Source organism: Triticum urartu, chromosome 2A, assembly GCF_056163025.1.
Source record: "Triticum urartu cultivar PI428250 chromosome 2A, HENAU_Tu73, whole genome shotgun sequence".
NCBI lineage: Eukaryota > Viridiplantae > Streptophyta > Magnoliopsida > Poales > Poaceae > Triticum > Triticum urartu.
The window spans coordinates 170,076,492-170,096,368 of NC_141874.1; the positions used below are offsets into that span (position 1 = coordinate 170,076,492).

At 41.8% G+C, this 19,877-nt stretch overlaps 1 protein-coding gene across 2 annotated transcripts; it reads left to right on the forward strand.

Moving 5' to 3' along the window:
* The first annotated feature begins 12,495 nt into the window (after positions 1–12,495).
* SWI2 (switch 2) lies at positions 12,496–19,262 on the forward strand. 2 transcript variants are annotated; one of them, XM_048699763.2, is made up of 9 exons: positions 12,496–12,912; positions 13,505–13,611; positions 14,273–15,191; positions 15,267–15,514; positions 16,609–16,735; positions 16,827–17,102; positions 17,959–17,977; positions 18,133–18,193; positions 18,761–18,980. In XM_048699763.2, exons 1-8 carry the CDS (start codon positions 12,547–12,549, stop codon positions 18,165–18,167), a joined length of 2,097 nt encoding a protein of 698 aa, XP_048555720.1. In that variant the 5' UTR covers positions 12,496–12,546; the 3' UTR covers positions 18,168–18,193; positions 18,761–18,980. The 2 variants fall into 2 exon arrangements, with proteins under 2 accessions (XP_048555720.1, XP_048555719.1); XM_048699762.2 differs by having other exon boundaries at positions 12,497–12,912; positions 17,959–18,193; positions 18,761–19,262.
* The last annotated feature ends 615 nt before the right edge of the window (positions 19,263–19,877 follow it).

A 19,877-nucleotide genomic window follows, 5' to 3' on the forward strand; every position in this document is an offset into this window, starting at 1 on the left:
TGGTTGCGCTTTTCAAGCACTCGTTGATGAAGTATCGTTCCTACCTGAGGCAAGCGCACTTCGATGGCAAGCCTCTGAACGAAATTTCTGTAAAGTCTCTGGTGCTACATTTATCCGACGGTGACTGGAATAATCTTGTTACACATTGGTCTCGGCTGCAGTGTAAGGTACTATCAATGATATCACATCACAATTTGAACTACATTTCTGCATTTGCCTTAATGTCTCACTTGTACGAAAACTGTTAGCAGAAGAACATTCGTTCTCAAGGGACCACAGAATCTCGCAACTATACTGCACACTGCATTGCTCTTGTGAGTACCTCTTGCCCTGTATGACCATACTTACTTTCATAGTTGTTTGATTATGTAGCATCACTGCACATGTTAGCCTCATAATCGTCCATTTGGTGGACATTATAAGATCCGTATGGACTCTTACATAAATTTAGAATCAACCCAATGCTTTTGAAGAGGTTTAGCTCTGTAGTCCTCTTGTAAGGACTGAACATGGTCTATCACTGTACTTACATTAATAACTACTCCCTCTGTCCCATAATATAAGAACATTTTGTATAGTACACTAGTGTTCAAAACACTCTTGTATTATGGGAAGAGGGATTGGTTCATTTTGTAGCATTCTGCATCTTATCTCCCTCGCCCACCATTTACTAAAAAAGATCATATCTATATTTAATCTTACCAACAAGTAGAATACACAGACAATGCCAGTGCAGAAGTGTAGCCCATTGCTCTTGTCAGTATATTTTGTCCTGTAACGCTTGTACTTCCAGGGATTGGTAGTTGATTATGTAGCATCAATCTGCATCTTATCTTCATTATCCTCTATCCCTTCCAGTATTATCATATCTATAATTACTCTCTACAAAATGTAGAGTACAGGCAATGCTTATGAAGAAGATGTTGGAAATATGCCCTAGAGGCAATAATAAAAGCATTATTATTATATTTCCTTGTTCATGATAATTGTCTTTATTCATGCTATAATTGTGTTATCCGGAAATCGTAATACATGTGTGAATAATAGACACCAACATGTCCCTAGTAAGCCTCTAGTTGACTAGCTCGTTGATCAACAGATAGTCATGGTTTCCTGACTATGGACATTGGATGTCATTGATAACGAGATCACATCATTAGGAGAATGATGTGATGGACAAGACCCAATCCTAAACATAGCATAAGATCGTATAGTTCGTTTGCTAGAGTTTTCCAATGTCAAGTATCTTTTCCTTAGACCATGAGATCGTGTAACTCCCGGATACCGTAGGAGTGCTTTGGGTGTGCCAAACGTCACACCGTAACTGGGTGACTATAAAGGTATACTACGGGTATCTCCGAAAGTGTCTGTTGGGTTGACACGGATCAAGACTGGGATTTGTCACTCCGTATGACGGAGAGGTATCACTGGGCCCACTCGGTAATGCATCATCATAATGAGCTCAAAGTGACCAAGTGTCTGGTCACGGGATCATGCATTACGGTACGAGTAAAGTGACTTGCCGGTAACGAGATTGAACGAGGTATTGGGATACCGACGATCGAATCTCGGGCAAGTAACATACCGATTGACAAAGGGAATTGTATACGGGGTTGCTTGAATCCTCGACATCGTGGCTCATCCGATGAGATCATCGAGGAACATGTGGGAGCCAACATGGGTATCCAGATCCCGCTGTTGGTTATTGACCGGAGATTCGTCTCGGTCATGTCTACATGTCTCCCGAACCCGTAGGGTCTACACACTTAAGGTTCGGTGACGCTAGGGTTGTAGGGATATGTATATGCAGTAACCCGAATGTTGTTCGGAGTCCTGTATGAGATCCCGGACGTCACGAGGAGTTCCGGAATGGTCCGGAGGTAAAGAATTATATATAGCAAGTACTATTTCGGGCATCGGGACAAGTTTCGGGGTCACCGGTATTGTACCGGGACCACCGGAAGGGTCCCGGGGGTCCACCGGGTGGGGCCACCTGTCCCGGGGGGCCACATGGGCTGTAGGGGGTGCGCCTTGGCCTGCATGGGCCAAGGGCACCAGCCCCAAGAGGCCCATGCGCCTAGGGTTTCAAGGAGGGAAGAGTCCTAGGAGGGGAAGGCACCTCCTAGGTGCCTTGGGGAGGAGGGATTCCTCCCCTTGGCCGCACCCCCCCTAGGAGATCAGATCTCCTAGGGCCGGCGCCCCCCCCCCCTTGGCCCTCCTATATATAGTGGGGGAGATGGAGGACTTCTTACCTCTTGCCTTTGGTGCCTCCCTCTCCCTCTCCAACACCTCCTCCTCCTCCATAGTGCTTGGCGAAGCCCTGCCGGAGTACTGCAGCTCCATCACCACCACGCCGTCGTGCTGTTGTTGGAGCCATCTTCCTCAACCTCTCCTTTTCCCTTGCTGGATCAAGAAGAAGGAGACGTTACGCTGACCGTACGTGTGTTGAACGCGGAGGTGCCGTCCGTTCGGCGCTAGGATCTCCGGTGATTTGGATCACGTCGAGTACGCCTTCCTCATCCCCGTTCTTTGAACGCTTCCGCGCGTGATCTACAAAGGTATGTAGATGCAATCCAATCACTCGTTGCTAGATGAACTCATAGATGGATCTTGGTGAAACCGTAGGAAATTTTTTGTTTTCTGCAACGTTCCCCATCAGAAGATTCTGTGCTGAAATTCTTGAGTTATCCTTCCCTTGACATGGAGAAGGGCATTATAAAGCCGGTGTTAACTGTTAATGTAAGTCAGTCCTTCTAAAGCCTTTATCCTCAACTGCTGTTTAATTTGCTCATAGTCCCTATCGTTTACTGCTGTTTAGTTTGCTGTTTCTACCAAAATGCATGTTTGTAAGAACCGTAAGTTCTAAGTTTTACTTGTAAAACCAAATTCCTTATTCATACATGCACATTACTTAATACTCCCTATATGTATGCTTGTTTTTGTGGATCTATAATCCATTGTGTGGTGAAGCAGCCCACGTTTGCACCTTATCATCTCCTATTTTATTTTACTGATGTGGCTGATGATATGAACAACATGCCATGCACATTATCCAAAATAGATACAATGATTTTCTTTGCCCTTCATCTATGCTTGTTATGTTGACATGGTAATCCAGTAGTGTGGTGAAGCTCCCCGCATTATGAACAATACCAAATTATGCTATTGATATTTTGAACTTACTCTTTATTTTCTAATTTGAAATTGGATAGAATTGATAGAACAGCTATCATCTTTGTTTATACATGTGCAAAACCTGTCATCTCTCTACTTTGTTTCAAGGTGATATGCCTGATGGCATGCACAAGTCTGCTGAAGGCTGTGAGACAAACCCAACATATATTGTAGCAAAGAAGGCAAAACATCTTGAAGATAGCGAGACAACCCCAAAGTCTTGTCTTGATGCAGTGTTCAAGTTACTTGAGACTAATAGTCACACAAGCTCACAGAATTCGTTGTCTGAATCAGTTCGACTTCTTCAGTCCCAAGTTCTAGCAGAAAGGCATTCTGCAACTCAACTTCGACTTGGAGTCCTATCTCTAAGAAAGATTGCAGAGAACACCAATGAGAACCTCATCGCTAAACAGCTACACCTGGAAGCTATGACCGACATGCTAGGCCGGTCTCACAGCCTTGCTCAGCAGCTTGCGCAGCAATTCCCCCGCAAGGCTAACCTTTCTTGAACTATCTTGGAAGTGGTCTCGGTTCATTATTATTTTGTTACGCTGCAATGGTGCCCAGTTTTTGTAATCTGCTTCTTCGTTGCGCTTTATGATCACTGGTGGCGAACTTCGATGCCCAGTGGATGTAATATACCTTAAATCCTTTATTGTATAGTGTAGGTTTATTCTTAGTTACTATGTCGTAATTTCTTTATTGTATAGAGTAGGTTTGTTCTTAATTCCTACTAGTTACTGCCATCATTCGCTATCTGAAAAAAAATCTGATGTAGTCGACCGGACCGAAACATTCGACTGTAACGGGCCAGGTTTTTAGTGGGCCACAATTGGACCGGCCTGTGTCTTTCTTGGGCCCGAATGATTGGGGCCTTCACACTTGCGCCAGGCCCAAACTTACACCGGCCTATATTTTAGTTGGGCCTTTTATCGACCCGGCGCTTAGTTTGGCCCAGGTAGCGTTGGGCCATTAACAGTCTGAATATTGTACTGGCCTGTTACGGCCGAGATGAAACCACGGGCCTTTAGCAGGCCAAAATGCATGTTGGGCCTCAATTTTCACTAGTCGTAGACCGGGTCGTTTTGGGCCCAGTTAGCTCACGGGCCGTTACCAGGCCGAAACATATCTCGGGCCTTAGTTGGCCCAATGATATCATGGGCCTTTAAGAGGCCGAAATCTTAGCACAGGCATCAACGGGCCGAATTACGCGACAGGCCTTTAACAGGACCAAAGTCATGTTGGGCTTAACTGTTGCCACCTTTAGCACGGGCCGTTAGTGGGCCCGATGTCCCGTCGGACCATATATGGCCCATGGGAAGCACGGGCCATTCTCAGGCCAAAAGTCACACCAGGCTGAAATGGGCCCATGTCTACATCAGGCCTCTAACAGGCCGAAAGTCACTGGGCTGTAGTTGGGCCCAAATATTCAGCGAACAATTAACGGGCAAGATCTGGCTTCGGGCCGCAAATGGGCCCAAATATTGGGCGAACAATTAACGGGCCAGATCTGGCTTCGGGCTATAAATGGGCCCAAATATTGGGCGAACAATTAACGGGCCAGATCTGGCTTCGGGCCGTAAATGGGCCTTTATTAAGCAGTCCGTTATTGGGCTGGCCCACTAGTACCTGATTAAGTTCTATGGGCCTTTGATTGGGTCGGCCTTTTTAACCTATATGGGCCTCTGTTGGGCCCAGCCACGTGTCGACGTATCATAGGCATGTCTCCTCCAATGGACGGGCGACATCTGGCCCACTGACGAGCTGACAGGTGTTCCCTTTGGTCAATCGGAATTTTACACGTGGAAATTTCCCATTGGTCAGGGCTGTTAACGGGTTATCGGATCCAAAATCTGACCCGATAGCTTAACGGCGTTCCATTACGGTGGATGCCACGTGTCGGTCACCCTTGACGAAAGCACTTCTGTGACGCGCGATTTATCGTCATGGAAGTGGACACTCCCGTGATGATAATTTTGGTAATGTCATGGAACACTTCTACGACAGCACAGGTTTGACTATCTTGATTCTGTCATAAAATCGTCATGGATGTACATGCATGACAAAAAACGCGACCTACTGTGAAAAACACGTATCATCATGGAAGTGTATTTTTTTGTAGTGCAAGTATACTTAAACGATTCTGCATCTACTACTATTACTCCACACATCGACCGCTATCCAGCATGCATCTAGAGTATTAAGTTCATAAGAACAGAGTAATGCTTTAAGTAAGATGACATGATGTAGAGGGATAAACTCATGCAATATGATATAAACCCCATCTTTTTATCCTCGATGGCAACAATATAATATGTGTCGGTTCCCTTTCTATCACTGAGATCGAGCACCGCAAGATTGAACCTAAAGCTAAGCACTTCTCCCATTGCACGAAAGATCAATCTAGTAGGCCAAACCAAACTGATAATTCGAAGAGACTTGCAAAGGTAAACCAATCATATATAAAAGAATTCAGAGGAGAATCAAATATTGTTCATAGAGAATCTGGATCATAAACCCACAATTCATCGGATCTCGACAAACACACTGCAAAAGAAGATTACATCGAATAGATATCCAAGAAGATCGAGGAGAACTTTTTATTGAGATCCAAAGAGAGAGAAGAAGCCATCTAGCTAATAACTATGGACCCGAAGGTCTGAAGTAAACTACTCACACATCACCCGAGAGGCCATGGAGTTGATGTAGAGCCCTCTGTGATCAATGCCCCCTCCGGTGGAGCTCTAGAAAAGGCCCCGAGATGGGATCTCTTAGGTACAGAAGGTTGCGGCGGTGGAATTAGGTTTTCGTGGTGCTCCTGGATGTTTGGTGGGTACGTGGATATATATAGGAGGAAGAAGTATGTCGGTGGACCAACGAGGGGCCCACGAGGGTGGAGGGTGCGCCTAGGGGGGTAGGCGCGTCCCCCTGCCTCATTCCCTCCTCAATTGTTTCTTGATGCACACTCCAAGTCTCCTGGATCACGTTTGTTGAGAAAATCACGTTCCCGAAGGTTTCATTCCGTTTGGACTCCGTTTGATATTCCTTTTCGTCGAAACCCTAAAATAGGCAAAAAAACAACAATTTGGGCTGGGCCTCCGGTTAGTAGGTTAGTCCCAAAAATGATATAAAAGTGTAAAATAAAGCCCATTAAGATCCAAAATAGATAATATAATAGCATGGAGCAATCAAAAATTATAGATACGTTGGAGACGTATCATCGGTCCGGGCCGCTTCATCCAACAATACCGCCGAATCAAAGTATGGCATGCTGGTAAGCAGTATGACTATTATCACCCACAACTCTTTGTGTTCTACTTGTGCATATAACATCTATGCATAGACCTGGCTCTGATACCACTGTTGGGAAACACAGTAATTTCAAAAATTTCCTACGCACACGCAAGATCCATCTAGGTGATGCATAGCAACAAAAGGGGAGAGTGTTGTCCACGTACCCTCGTAGACCGTAAGCGGAAGTGTTATGACAATGCAGTTGATGTAGTCATACGTCTTCATGATCCGACCGATCCTAGCACCGAAGGTACGACACCTCCGCGATCTGCACACGTTCAGCTCGGTGTCTTTCCACGAACTCTAGATCAAGCTGAGTGTCGAGGGAGAGCTTTGTCAGCACGACGGCGTGATTACAATGATGATGAAGTTATCGACGCAGGGCTTCGCCTAAGCTCTACAACAATGTGACCGAGGTGGAAATCTATGGAGGGAGGCACCGCACATGGCTAAACAATCAACTTGTGTGTCCTAGGATGCCCCCACCCCACGTATATAAAGGAGGGAGAGGGGAGGCCGGCCGACCTCTCTAGGCGCGGCAAAGGGGGAGGAGTCCTCCTCCTAGTAGGAGTAGGACTCCCCCTTTTTTAGTCCAACTAGGAATATAAGGAAGAGGGAGAAGGAGAAAGGAAAGGGGGGGCGGCCCCCCACCCATTTCGGATTGGGATTGTGGGGGCGCGTCCCTCCTAGGCTGCCTTCTCTTCTCTTCCACTAAGGCCCATTAAGGCCCATATACTCCCTGGGGGGTTCCTGTAATCCTTGGTACTCCAGTAAATGCCCGAACTCACCCGGAACCATTCCGATGTCCAAACATAGCCTTCCAATATATCGATCTTTATGTATCAACCATCCGAGACTCCTCGTCATGTCCGTGATCATATCCGGGACTCTGAACTACCTTCGGGACATCAAAACACATAAACTCATAATACCGATCGTCATCGAACGTTAAGCGTGCGGACCCTACGGGTTTGAGAACTATGTAGACATGACCGAGACTCATCTCGGGTCAATAACCAATAGCGGAACCTAGATGCTCATATTTGTTCCTACATATTCTACGAAGATCTTTATCGGTCAAACCGCATAATAACATACGTTGTTCCCTTTGTCATCGGTATATTACTTGCCCGAGATTCGATCATCGGTATCTCAATACCTAGTTCAATCTCGTTACCGTCAAGTCTCTTTACTCGTTCCATAATGCAACATCCTGTAACTAACTCATTAGTCACATTGCTTGCAAGGCTTATAGTAATGTGTATTACCGAGAGGGCCCAGAGATACCTCTCCGATACACGGAGTGACAAATCCTAATCTCGATCTATGCCAACTCAACAAATACCATCGGAGACACCTGTAGAGAATCTTTATATTCACCCAGTTACGTTGTGACGTTTGATAGCACACTAAGTGTTCCTCTGATATTCGGAAGTTGCATAATCTCATAGTCATAGGAACATGTATAAGTTATGGAGAAAGCAATAGCAATAAACTAAACGATCAAAGTGCTAAGCTAACGGATGGGTCAAGTCAATCACATCATTCTCTAATGATGTGATCCGTTTCATCAAATGACAACTCTTTTGTCCATGGCTAGGAAACTTAACCATCTTTGATTAACAAGCTAGTCAAGTAGAGGCATACTAGTGACACTTTGTTTGTCTATGTATTCACACATGTACTAAGTTTCCAATTAATACAACTCTAGCATGAATAATAAACATTTATCATAATATAAGGAAATATAAATAACAACTTTATTATTGCCTCTAGGGCATATTTCCTTCATCTTCTAGATAGATCTTGCGTGGTCGTAGGACTTTTTTTGAAATACTACGTTCCCCAACAGCAATCACTTTGGCGTTATTAGCAGGCACAAGTGTAATTCGACCAGGCCGAGAAATCGATCCAGGAACTGCTACAACGGGCAATTTCTGTTGAAATGTAGAATAAAAAACCAATCGTAACATATCGTTGAAGATATATATATATATATATATATATGTATATATGTATATATATAGTTTATGAGCATCAACATAAAAGTAAGACTTTATACCAGCGTTTTGTGCACGCAAGTGATCTTGTTCAATGTGTGCACCATAGGCATAATTAATCTCATCCAAAATCCAGCGTTCATACGCTGTGCTATCTCTGTCAGATTATCAACAAAGTTTATGACATGCTTCAAGTCATTCCAATGAAATTTGGTATGCTTAGTAACATACAGATCGTTCACTATACATCCAACATATCTTGCTTAAAAGGTGGAAAGGTATTATTTATTCAGAACATGGCAGAAGAATATATAGTGCGCATAATTTGGTAAATAGAATTTGTTACTGCCTAGGAATGGAGTCAGAAATGAAACCACAATTGATTGCTTAAATAGTGATCAATTAGTCAGAACAAATACCTCGATTTTGCTAAGTAATATGCCAACATGGAGAAAGTTGAAATGACACTAACCTCGATCATACTTTGATCGGCTAATGACGTTGGGGAAGTAAACATCCATGTTAATTAGACCAGGCTGTGGTGCACGCACTAGAATTTTATTACCAGCTTTCAGTTCATAACACTTAGACATTTTTCTCCAAAGATCTGCATCAAAATAGGAGTGACCATCTTTATCAAGTTTTGCGCTAACCGTCATTGTAAATCCATATTGCGTTGTCAATATGACATCCATGGAGTTATCAACAAAGTAAAGCCCAAGATTTCCTTCTACTCCCGTTCTTGCAAAGCAAGGGATGTACTGCTTGAAATGAAAATTAAGATCATAAATTAGATATATTGAAATAACAGAGCAAGATGCAAATATGGGAGTAACTGATAGAACAGATCAATATATAGATGAAATCAAAGTACAAAAAATATATAATTAAAAATAGATAATGTAACAAAGGTTTGATGCAAATATGAGAGTTAACTAAATGAACAATACATCATATATTTGCCTAATATAGGGGGGGGTCGACTTCGACATCTAGGCTGCACGTGGCATCATACCTTTTATCCAAACGTAGCAATAGAGGGTATATGTTCACAAATTTAGGCCATGCCGACCGTGGTAGGTTGAGATTGAACATGAATGAGATAGAACTTCGTTTCCGACTGGCCGCGACCACACTTGCCCGATTTGTGCTCACACTATGGACACATGAATGAAAACCCTTGAATCAGCTAGAAGAAAAATGAATCCACGACCATTTTCGCCGGTTGATTAACAGCGACGGATGGACTGCGATAAAAGAGATGAGTGAACATTTTGCTAAGTTGATTACCTTCTTCATGAGAAAAATCCCCGGGCCAATCCCGCAGAAAACCCCAATCGATCAGAGTCTAGAATGTCGGTGCAGATAGGCGGCGGAAAGCGGTAGGGGCGAAATCTTGTGCCGTTTGGAGCGCGACCTCCACCCGCCAACAACAGCCGTCGAGCTTAGGGTGGCCGCCGCGATAGAAGTTGATGAGGTGCAGAGTTCCGGAGGAGTCCGCGGCGAGTGGGTGGGGACGAAGTGGGCGAGGGTTTTTTTTTCCTTTTGCATGTGTGGGTGAACACACACGGTTCGCAGAGGCGACAGAGATGAATCGTGTGCGATAGTAAATCACCGAGATTGAAGGGGAATTCAAATTTCCTTTGTCCATGAGTTTTTTCTACGGTGAACATAAACCCTGCAAATCACCGTGTTCAAATTTGGCACTTTTCTGGGTTCATTTATAATATTTAGGGGATTATGTGCATTTTCTAGGCATTAATGTAGATAATTCAAATTCAAACAATCAGTGCATGAAAAGGTGCACGGGAACAGTCTGGAAAACCATGATCGTGCTATTTAGTAAATTCTCATGCCTTTTACAAAGAATGGGCAGATATTTCATGGAAATGTGTGGCAATAGTCAACCACAAACACGTTATTTATTGGTTTTCAACTATAGAAAAATGAAATACATGCTTAAAAAACATGATGGCTGGCATGATGCCATGGTATGGCCTCACCTTGCCCTGGTACAAATTTGAGAAGGTTTGACTTATGTGCATGGATGTGCCTTCGTGCGTTCTAACGTCTATTTGTTCTAAGCATTTATCTAAATGACCACATGTAATTAAGTGAGAATGATTTTTTCATAGGTACTCAATATTGACTTGGTTGTGGATAAAGGACCTCCGTACTATTTGATGTTGGGGATCATCTGCCTGTACACCAACTATCTAATGATATATTTTACCACTAACTACAATGACATGGTGTAAATGTCGATGCTTGAGCCTTTCATAGAATGGACTTGTGTTAAGTACATGTACTATGATTTTAACCTACAAAATGTGGAACATACAGAACCATTACTACTATGTGTTATTTAATTCTATGTGTGTTTTATAGTGAACCATTACTATTATATGTGTTATGGGCAAGCAAATTACTAAAGTTATTATGCTGGCTAAATATGCTAAGCGTCCGCTACAATGATGGTATATTTCGCACACATGTTTAGCCACAAATGTTAGGACCCGACAACGCGCGCGCGAAGGCGCGCTGTTGGTCTAGTAAGTCATATATACACAAGAAAATAACATCATCACATGATTGCCCTTAGGGCATATTTTCCAACAGGTGGGCACCATTGCATATTTTTCCCGAGTCGAGTCAAGTCCACCCGATGGGTCTGTTTATCCCAATTGAATCACCATGTGCAAACCCCGACAAGGGTGAATGCCACCCTAATGCTTATCTCTTTGGTTATTGCATTCATTCCTACTCCGACATCAATCACTTATCGGGCTTGGTGTTCCACGACACGACAACCATGACTCTGGTCCGTGTGCACTTGAAAGGCTTATGACAGGCACCATCATTTGGGAGGACGCCCACGACTCAAGCCTTACTTGTGCTCTGTGAGGATAAGCCATCTTCAAAAAGAGGGAGAATGTCACACGTCCCATTGAAGTGTCTACCCCCGCGCTTGGCTACGACCTAGTATGTACCATGGGCCTTGTAAGTCATACGTTAGGGTTTTAACCCATTTACAAAAGAAAGCGACGCCTACTTAAGCGTTAGATGGAGGTAGTTGAGATGAGGAAGAACTTGTATCAGACCTAAATCCCATATCTTCATAGTTGAGTCATTATCTACATCTCAAATTTGTTGTTGCTATACTCCACAGAGTTAGGAACATAACACACACCAATGAATTTTATGTTTTTCCTTGTCTTTTTCAACTCATTTTTCTATGATAGAGATTTTTTTGTGTGTTTTGTCTGTGTCGTAAGTAATTGAGTTTCAAATTCTCTGAGTTCTATTTTGTAAACTTTAAATTGTTTCAAAATAATTCAAATAAATACTACACATTAAATGATGCTCTTATATACCCAACGCCAATGAGACCAACTAGGTCTCGGTGGAAGTCAATGTGATCAACTAGGTCTTGACGGAAAGTGTGGAGATCTCTATGTGTTGCAACGTCTCTTTGTTATGTGCGAAAATCTTGTATTCCACCACACATATGATGCCTTATATAACACTGGTATAGAGAAATTTCATGTCGATTCATCCGGTGTCTAGAAGTAGAAGTCGAACTGGTATATACGTTTACTTTTCCTATATAACCTATATGGATTTCTTGTATGTCGTATGAAAAGTTTTTTCCTTGATTGATGATGCTTCTACTAGGCGTACTGACCAATTCCTACGCCTATGAATTTTTACTTATCATCTATAAAACTGTCCATCTAAATTTTCAAATCTACCTAATCAAATCATTATCTTCGTACCGAATTTGCACTCTACTCTAGTCTACTCTAGAGAGTTAGGAATATGACACACGCCAATAAATGTTATGTTTCCCTTTTGTTTTTTTCAACTCATTTTACTATGGTAGAGTTGTTTCATATTTTTCGTTTTCCTTTGTGTGGTGTGCAAAGTTTCAAATTCTCCTTGCGAATTTACCTTGTAAACCTAATTTTTTTTATCAAATTATAGTTCAAATAAAATTTATATACGTTGTATAAAAGGTGGTTTGAAGTGGCAATTGACCAATTTCGCTCACCGGAAACCACCGCCGCCGCCGGTCGCCATGTCGCTCAACCGCCTCAAGGAAACACTCCTTCCCTGCTCCTCCTCCTCCGGGCAGAGCCAATCTCAACCCCGATCACCGTCGCCTCCTCGCCCACCGCGGAGGCCCCCCAAGACCTCCCTCTCGCAGCAGCTCCTCCGCCTCGAGGCCTCCTACTCCCTGCCCGCCCCGCCACCGTCCCCTCCCAAACCCCTGAGCCAGAAGGCAGCGGAGGATGCGGCCGAACAACCGACCTCCTCGTCGGAGGAGGACGTGGCCCCCCGCCTCCGGCGCCGTCCGGCCCCGCCACCAGCGGCTTCCTTTGAGCCCCGCGGGCCCTATGAGCCACTTGTCCTCTCGCCGCCCGGAGAGCACCCCGTCGTCCAGGTACCATCGTAATTGTGCTCTCCTCCCTCAATTTCTCGCTGATTACAATTCATGGCTCCTTCTTCATGGGGATTCACATGATAAAATAAAACCTAAATACACTCCGAAACCTAATATTGTTTAGACTTAGCAGGCTTTCAGCATTTCAAAGATTGTTCCTTACACTTTCAAAGACAAATCCAGATTTAACACAAAAATTTATAGGTTCAAACCAGACAAAGACTTGGGTGTTAATATTTGCTGCAAGTTTGCGGAACCCAAAGTTTGCTCATGCGCACTCCCATGTGCTGACCCAATTCTACCACCGACAAGGTTTCGTAGCGTAGTGTGTCTTTACATGATGAATGCTCACTGGACCTTCTATTAGGGATTCGCTTCTCTTCGATTCTACCCACGGCATATGCCTTTTGTATCTTTGGCTATTGCCAATCGATGCATTGTTGCCTGCTTAAATTTTTTTATAAAACAGACCGCGAGTGTTCATCCATTATTTGTGTGATCCACATTGTCAGAAATGTATTTTCTTCTGGTAGATATTTTAGTTACTATCATTAGTTTCGTATTACTGTAATTTTATTTTTTGTGGTTGTAGGTGCCCCCATCAATTAATTGCAGGCTACTTGCGCATCAGAGGGATGGTGTGAGATTCTTATACAATCTGTATAGAAACAACCATGGTGGCGTGCTTGGAGATGATATGTAAGACTTGACAGTTGTTGTGTTACTATATTATAAGAATGCTCTTAGATTTTTGTGGCTGAACTGAAATTAACTGTACAGTATCCACAATCACATATTCACATCTAAAACATTGTATATGGAAGCAAAACAATAGATTGGAAATTTCCATCTCATTTTCCTTAACTGTAGATAATACTAGGTTCGGAACTGGATATAATGAGAATTGTCAAGTCCTTTTCATTAACTGCAGATAATATCAGATTAGCAACTGGTTGGATATGAGGTAGACTTTGCACAAAATATGATGGATGTGGAGTCATGTGTAACGCCCGACTTCCTTTTAATCATTCTCTTTCTTATGCTTTTCATCATCCATGTTCTTAATTTCCAGAGTTCAACGTATCAATATATTTCAAAGTATCAAAGTAACATTAAATAAAACCCTAACATGCAAAAGGGTTTCTGGCGCTAGGATCATACAGGAACCTTTTGGACACCTGTTAAAGAAATGCAGCTTAGCTTATACTGTAGATTGGTTATCATCCACATGATTTTCTTAGGCATTTATGTTATCAATGTAGTTGTAGTGAATTCTGTACTTCATACATTCAATGGGCACACCCAAATTTTGACATATATTCGTTCAGATTTATTAATACTTTCTCTTATTATATTTTAGGGGATTGGGAAAGACTATTCAGACAATAGCATTTTTATCCTCTGTTATTGGAAAAGATAATAATCAGGGCGAGAAATCAACAGACAAAGGAAAGAAGTCCAGTCCTGTACTCATCCTCTGTCCCACTTCAGTAATTCGGAATTGGGAAAATGAATTTTCTGAGTGGGCAAATTTTTCTGTTGCTGTCTATCATGGTCCAAATCGTGACTTAGTTCTTGAAAAAATTGAAGGTCAAGGACTAGAGGTGCTAATTACCAGTTTTGATACTTTTAGGACTCGTGACAAGGTTTTATGTGACATCTCATGGGAACTAGTGGTGGTTGATGAGGCACACCGTCTCAAGAATGAAAAATCGAAGTTATATACAGCCTGCTTGGGAATTACTACACGAAAACGCTTTGGTCTCACAGGAACCATAATGCAGAACAAGATAATGGAATTATTTAATGTGTTTGACTGGGTTGTACCTGGTTGTTTGGGGGATCGAGAACACTTTAGAGAATATTATGACGAGCCCTTAAAACATGGCCAGAGATTAAGCGCTCCTGAGAGATTTGTTCAAGTTGCTGATAAGCGCAAGAAGCACCTTGTCTCTGTTCTAAAGAAATTCCTGTTGAGAAGAACAAAAGAGGAGACTATTGGGCATCTCATGCTTGGGAAGGAAGATAATATTGTTTTCTGCAGAATGAGTGATGTTCAAAAACGTGTTTATAGAAGAATGCTGCAACAGCCTGACATACAAATCCTTGTAAATAAGGATCTCCCCTGTAGCTGCGGAAGTCCTCTGACTCAGGTTGAGTGTTGCAAGAAAATTGAACCACGTGGCATTATCTGGTCCTATCTCCACAGAGAGAATCTGGATGGCTGTCCTCTATGCCCCTTCTGCCTTGTTCTTCCTTGCCTTGTCAAGCTTCAGCAGGTTGTTTTTGATTCTTGTAATACCTTGGACAGTTTCAATTTTGAAGTTCTTGTAACTTAGTTTCCCTTCATGTAGATTAGTAACCATCTGGAATTGATAAAGCCCAATCCAAGGGATGAGATTGAGAAGCAGAAGAAGGACGCTGAGCTTGCGGCTGCTGTCTTTGATACGGATATTGAATTAGTTGGCGGTAGTGCTAAAAGTGAGAATTTCATGGGTCTCAGTGACTCAGAACACTGTGGAAAGATGCGTGCACTGGAAAGACTTCTGTCTTTGTGGACCCTACAGGGTGACAAGATTCTTCTTTTCAGCTATTCTGTCAGGTGATTGTTTGTTTGTGTGCTATTGATTACTCACTAAAAGACTTGATATATTTCCATTTACCTTAGCTACCCAGTGAGGTATATATATCTAGATCCAATCGCCGTTTTGCAGTTACCCTGTTTTATGGCACAAATTAGTGTTATTTATTTCCTCAGTTAGAACCAAGAGATGTTTCCCAACTGTATTAGCAAATTAGTTATATCAACAGCAAAAAACATCTTTATATTGGCTTTACAACCAATCAAGTTTGTCATATTTCAAGGAAAGCAAAAAGGCCATACTGCCTCCATATCATAATAAGTGATGTTTTGGACATGCTTTCAGTCAAATTTCCAAAATTTAGACTATGAACATCATTTTTAATTATTTGGATTGGAAATTTGAAGATAAAGATTTGTCTCAAAAAGTATTTTTAGAGTCTTATAATTTTCTTGGGTTCCATAGATATATTACAATAGAAATAAGTGGTCAAAGTTATACCACAAAAACTGTTTTGATGTCCAAAACGTCACTTATCTGTGATATGGAGGGAGTATTTCATAACTAAGAACTCTTGGTTTTGAACAATAATTTGACGATGGATCACGAATGCATGAAACTATCTTACTTCTATTAAAGTAAGATCTCTTCCCTTTTCTTCGATCGATAGTCATTTGTAATTATTTGTATTTTTGCCACTAAGTAGGCACGCTGTTGTAGCCCAGAATACCCCCATGGTCCCATTTGTTAAAGTGCTGCTATTTATGCCAAAATGATCCCAGGCGGAGTATTTTATTAATCTTTATTGTAACTTCAGCGATGATGATAAGATGTTGACGAATTAAAACTTTTGTAACTTGTCAATTTTTACCACCCGACCCTTATATAAGCACTGATCCGAAACAGAGCCTATTTTGGACTATAAAAAGGTTCAAACAAACCCTAGCCTATATTATGGTAACTTATTTGTGTAGTCATCTTCTTTGCACTTTTTAGCGTTGCGTTTATTTCTGGAAAGTTTTCTTTTTTAGATATTTGTACTTTAGATATGCCACTTTTAACATCATTTGTGTGTGACTAATTGTTTTATTTCACGTATAAACTTTACAAATAGAATGCTCGACATACTAGAGAAGTTTCTTATAAGGAAGGGTTACTGCTTTTCTCGCTTGGACGGGTCAACACCCATGAATGCACGCCAATCGCTAGTTGACGAATTCAACAAAAGCCCTAGCAAACAGGTAAATTTATGTTGATTTGTATTTGTATTTCACAGTCTATTCTGTGTTTAGAAAGCTCTGTGAATTTATTGTGCGAAACACTTTTTTGCAGGTTTTTCTTATATCTACCCGGGCAGGCAATTTAGGCGTTAACCTTGTCAGTGCTAACCGTGTGGTGATTTTTGATCCAAGTTGGAATCCTGCACAAGACTTGCAAGCACAGGACAGATCGTTCCGATTTGGACAGAAACGGCATGTCACAGTATTTCGCCTACTTGGAGCTGGATCCCTAGAAGAACTCATTTATTCTCGACAAATATATAAACAACAGCTTTCCAACATTGCAGTCTCAGGGAAAATAGAAAAGCGATACTTTGATGGTGTGCAGGTATTGCCACATTTGCTTCAGAACTTTAATAAGATTAGGTGGAGAATCTGATGTACTTTACTTGAGGTATTTACAGTTGTGGACAAGTTAAGCTCAAAAGGTGATGGGGACGAGGTTTATTTGGCCCATTATCTTAGAAAATGGTAATCAAGAACTGGAATCCTAATATTTGGAAGAATGCAGCAAGTTTTAAACATAAGAACCAAAATGATGTTCCTTTCCTATCCCACTATAATTTTTATTTTCTCCTAATCACCTGATGCACTTGGTTCTTTTAAAAAATTGCACGCTTCTCATTTCATGGCTGTGTTTTATCTTTTGGGCTGAATATTCAATTATTACTTAAAGGGTGACCATATTATGTTCAGAAACATGTTTTTTACACTTGAGAAATGTGTTGGTTGAAAGCATTTGATAATTAAACATAGTTTGGTATCAACATTTTGAATTTACTCAAATCAACAATGAGTCCCTCCCTCCCTTCCTAATGCAGGGTACTCAAATGTAAGAATTCACAAGTCTACGGAAAGTACCTGGTTGTATTGGCATTGTTACATAGAAGTTTATATCTTTACTAGTCTACGGATAGCTTCATTAGTATTTATGGTTAGATGGCATTATATAAGGAACAAAACAGGTGAACTTCACATTATTGCACAGATTGGTATTTATTTGCTTAATTTCAACTTGAGCTGTTAGTTTGGATGTTGTAAGTATAAGAATTTGTTGCACTTATAAGCACACTTCAGTTTTTGGCTTTTTGGTAATCTCTTTAACAACACCACATCAGTCACTATGTACCAGGGCTCTGTCTAGTTTCGAACATTGGTTAATTTGGTTAACTTGTTTGTTTCAGGATGACAAGAAATTTCAGGGTGAGCTCTTTGGGATCTGTAATCTGTTCCGTGACTTGTCTGATAAGCTTTTTACTAGTGAGATTATTGAGATGCACGGAGAGGACGAGAAAGCTAAAACATCTGAAGAAACAGGGATAAGAGAAATAGTTGACACTGATTTATTTGGTACACAGGGGCAAATGAAATCTTCCGCAGCAGCAATAGGTGATGAAAATCAGGCATTGGCTGATTATGGTATGTTCTGTCAGTATCTTGATTGAAACCGCTTTATTTGCTGTGTTGTAACATGATGTATGAAAGCTTCAGATGGAGAAATGACTAAGTAGTTGATGTTACTCCTGCTGCGGGAAAAACAATTTGATATTGGAAACTAGGAATTGAACATTTAATTTCCATGTCATCTCTTCATTCAAATACCTGCTCTAGTCATTTTGAGTAGTGTGTATTGGTGCCCAGCCTCTTTCATTCACATAATCAGAAAGATATTTCATCCCATGTCCCGACACAAAGCTTTAATATTTGTGAAATGTTTTATTTTACAAGGTCGCACTACAAAATCCATTTTCTTGAGTCGATGTTTACACTTCATTAGCCTCACGAGCTGTGTTTGGGTCCTATATTTCCACTCTTCAGTTTTTGATGTAGAGAATATGCTCTAGTTTTTCTGCCATAGTTGCATCTTCATTATTCATTCCAGAATGATATTAGTATGTCAACTTATTGCGAACGAAATGTTGCGTGCCTGCTAAGCTGATTTATGAAACCGAGCACTTACTGATACAGTTTGTTCCTTGTAAACAGGAGTTGTGTATGCTCACCGGAACGAGGACGTCGTAAACACGAGGACACACGACGACGACAGCAACGAAAGAAACGACGGCGTGACAGAAGAATGTGTCGAGCGCATCTCGGAGGACCTGCATAGTAAGAAGCAAATAAAGCCCACGGCGGACAGGGCGAAACTTCGCTCGGTGGAGGAACAGAAACGGAAGGAGTTCAGCCGTATCGCGGCCTGTGTGGGTATGAATGACCTTGAGTTCAGCAAGTGGCTGCTATTGGTCTCTCCTCTGCAGCGGCAGCGGGTACTGGACGATCATAGGAAGAAAAGAAGTATCACCAAAACCTAAATGACGCAGGGCTTCTTCAGAGTTTTTTTTAACCTTCATATTTTTTGGAAGACCTTGAGAGTGGAGTGGTGCCGAGCTTTCACATATGCTTTGGCTGTTTGAGACATCTCCATGTTTCTCTGTTTGAGAAGTGATGAAAATCCATTAACATCAGGCGAGATTAAAGTTGGCTCTAAGCTTGTGTGACCATAAACATGACGCCCAAATCAAATCGGTGCTCCAGGGAACAGCAATGAAGCCGCAACAGCGCTTGCTTAAGAGGAGGAACTCTTGCCTACCAAAACTTTGACATCAGTTGGACCATAACATCAGATCATCCGCACAACGATGCGGAGTATTGTGTGGTTCGACGGCTCAGTGATTTGTTCTATTTTTGCACGAGCAGGTGCTTCTATTGTAGTCCTCCCTGTTCAGATGTTTTTTCTCTCATGTCTTTCGAAACTATTCCCTCTGTCCCAAATTACTTCTGCAGATAGATGAATCTAAATTATCAAAAAAAAATAAAAAATCTTGTTCACTCCTTTCATCACTTTTACTTAGGTCCAGTTCTTTTCAGCTTACGGAGGGACTTAGTTTAGAATTTCAGGTCAAACCCAAAAGAACTGGTTTTCTAAGCAGGGCTTAACTTCTAAAGCCGCTGCTCGCCCTATGTAGTTGGAAGCAGACGGAGTCAACTTTCGACGTAACCCGGTAGTGCTAGGTAAAATGGGACTTCTACCTTCAGTAGGAAGTTTTTTTGAAAACGACCTTCAGTAGGAAGTGGAAAAACTGGAAATAGTAAAAAAAAACCA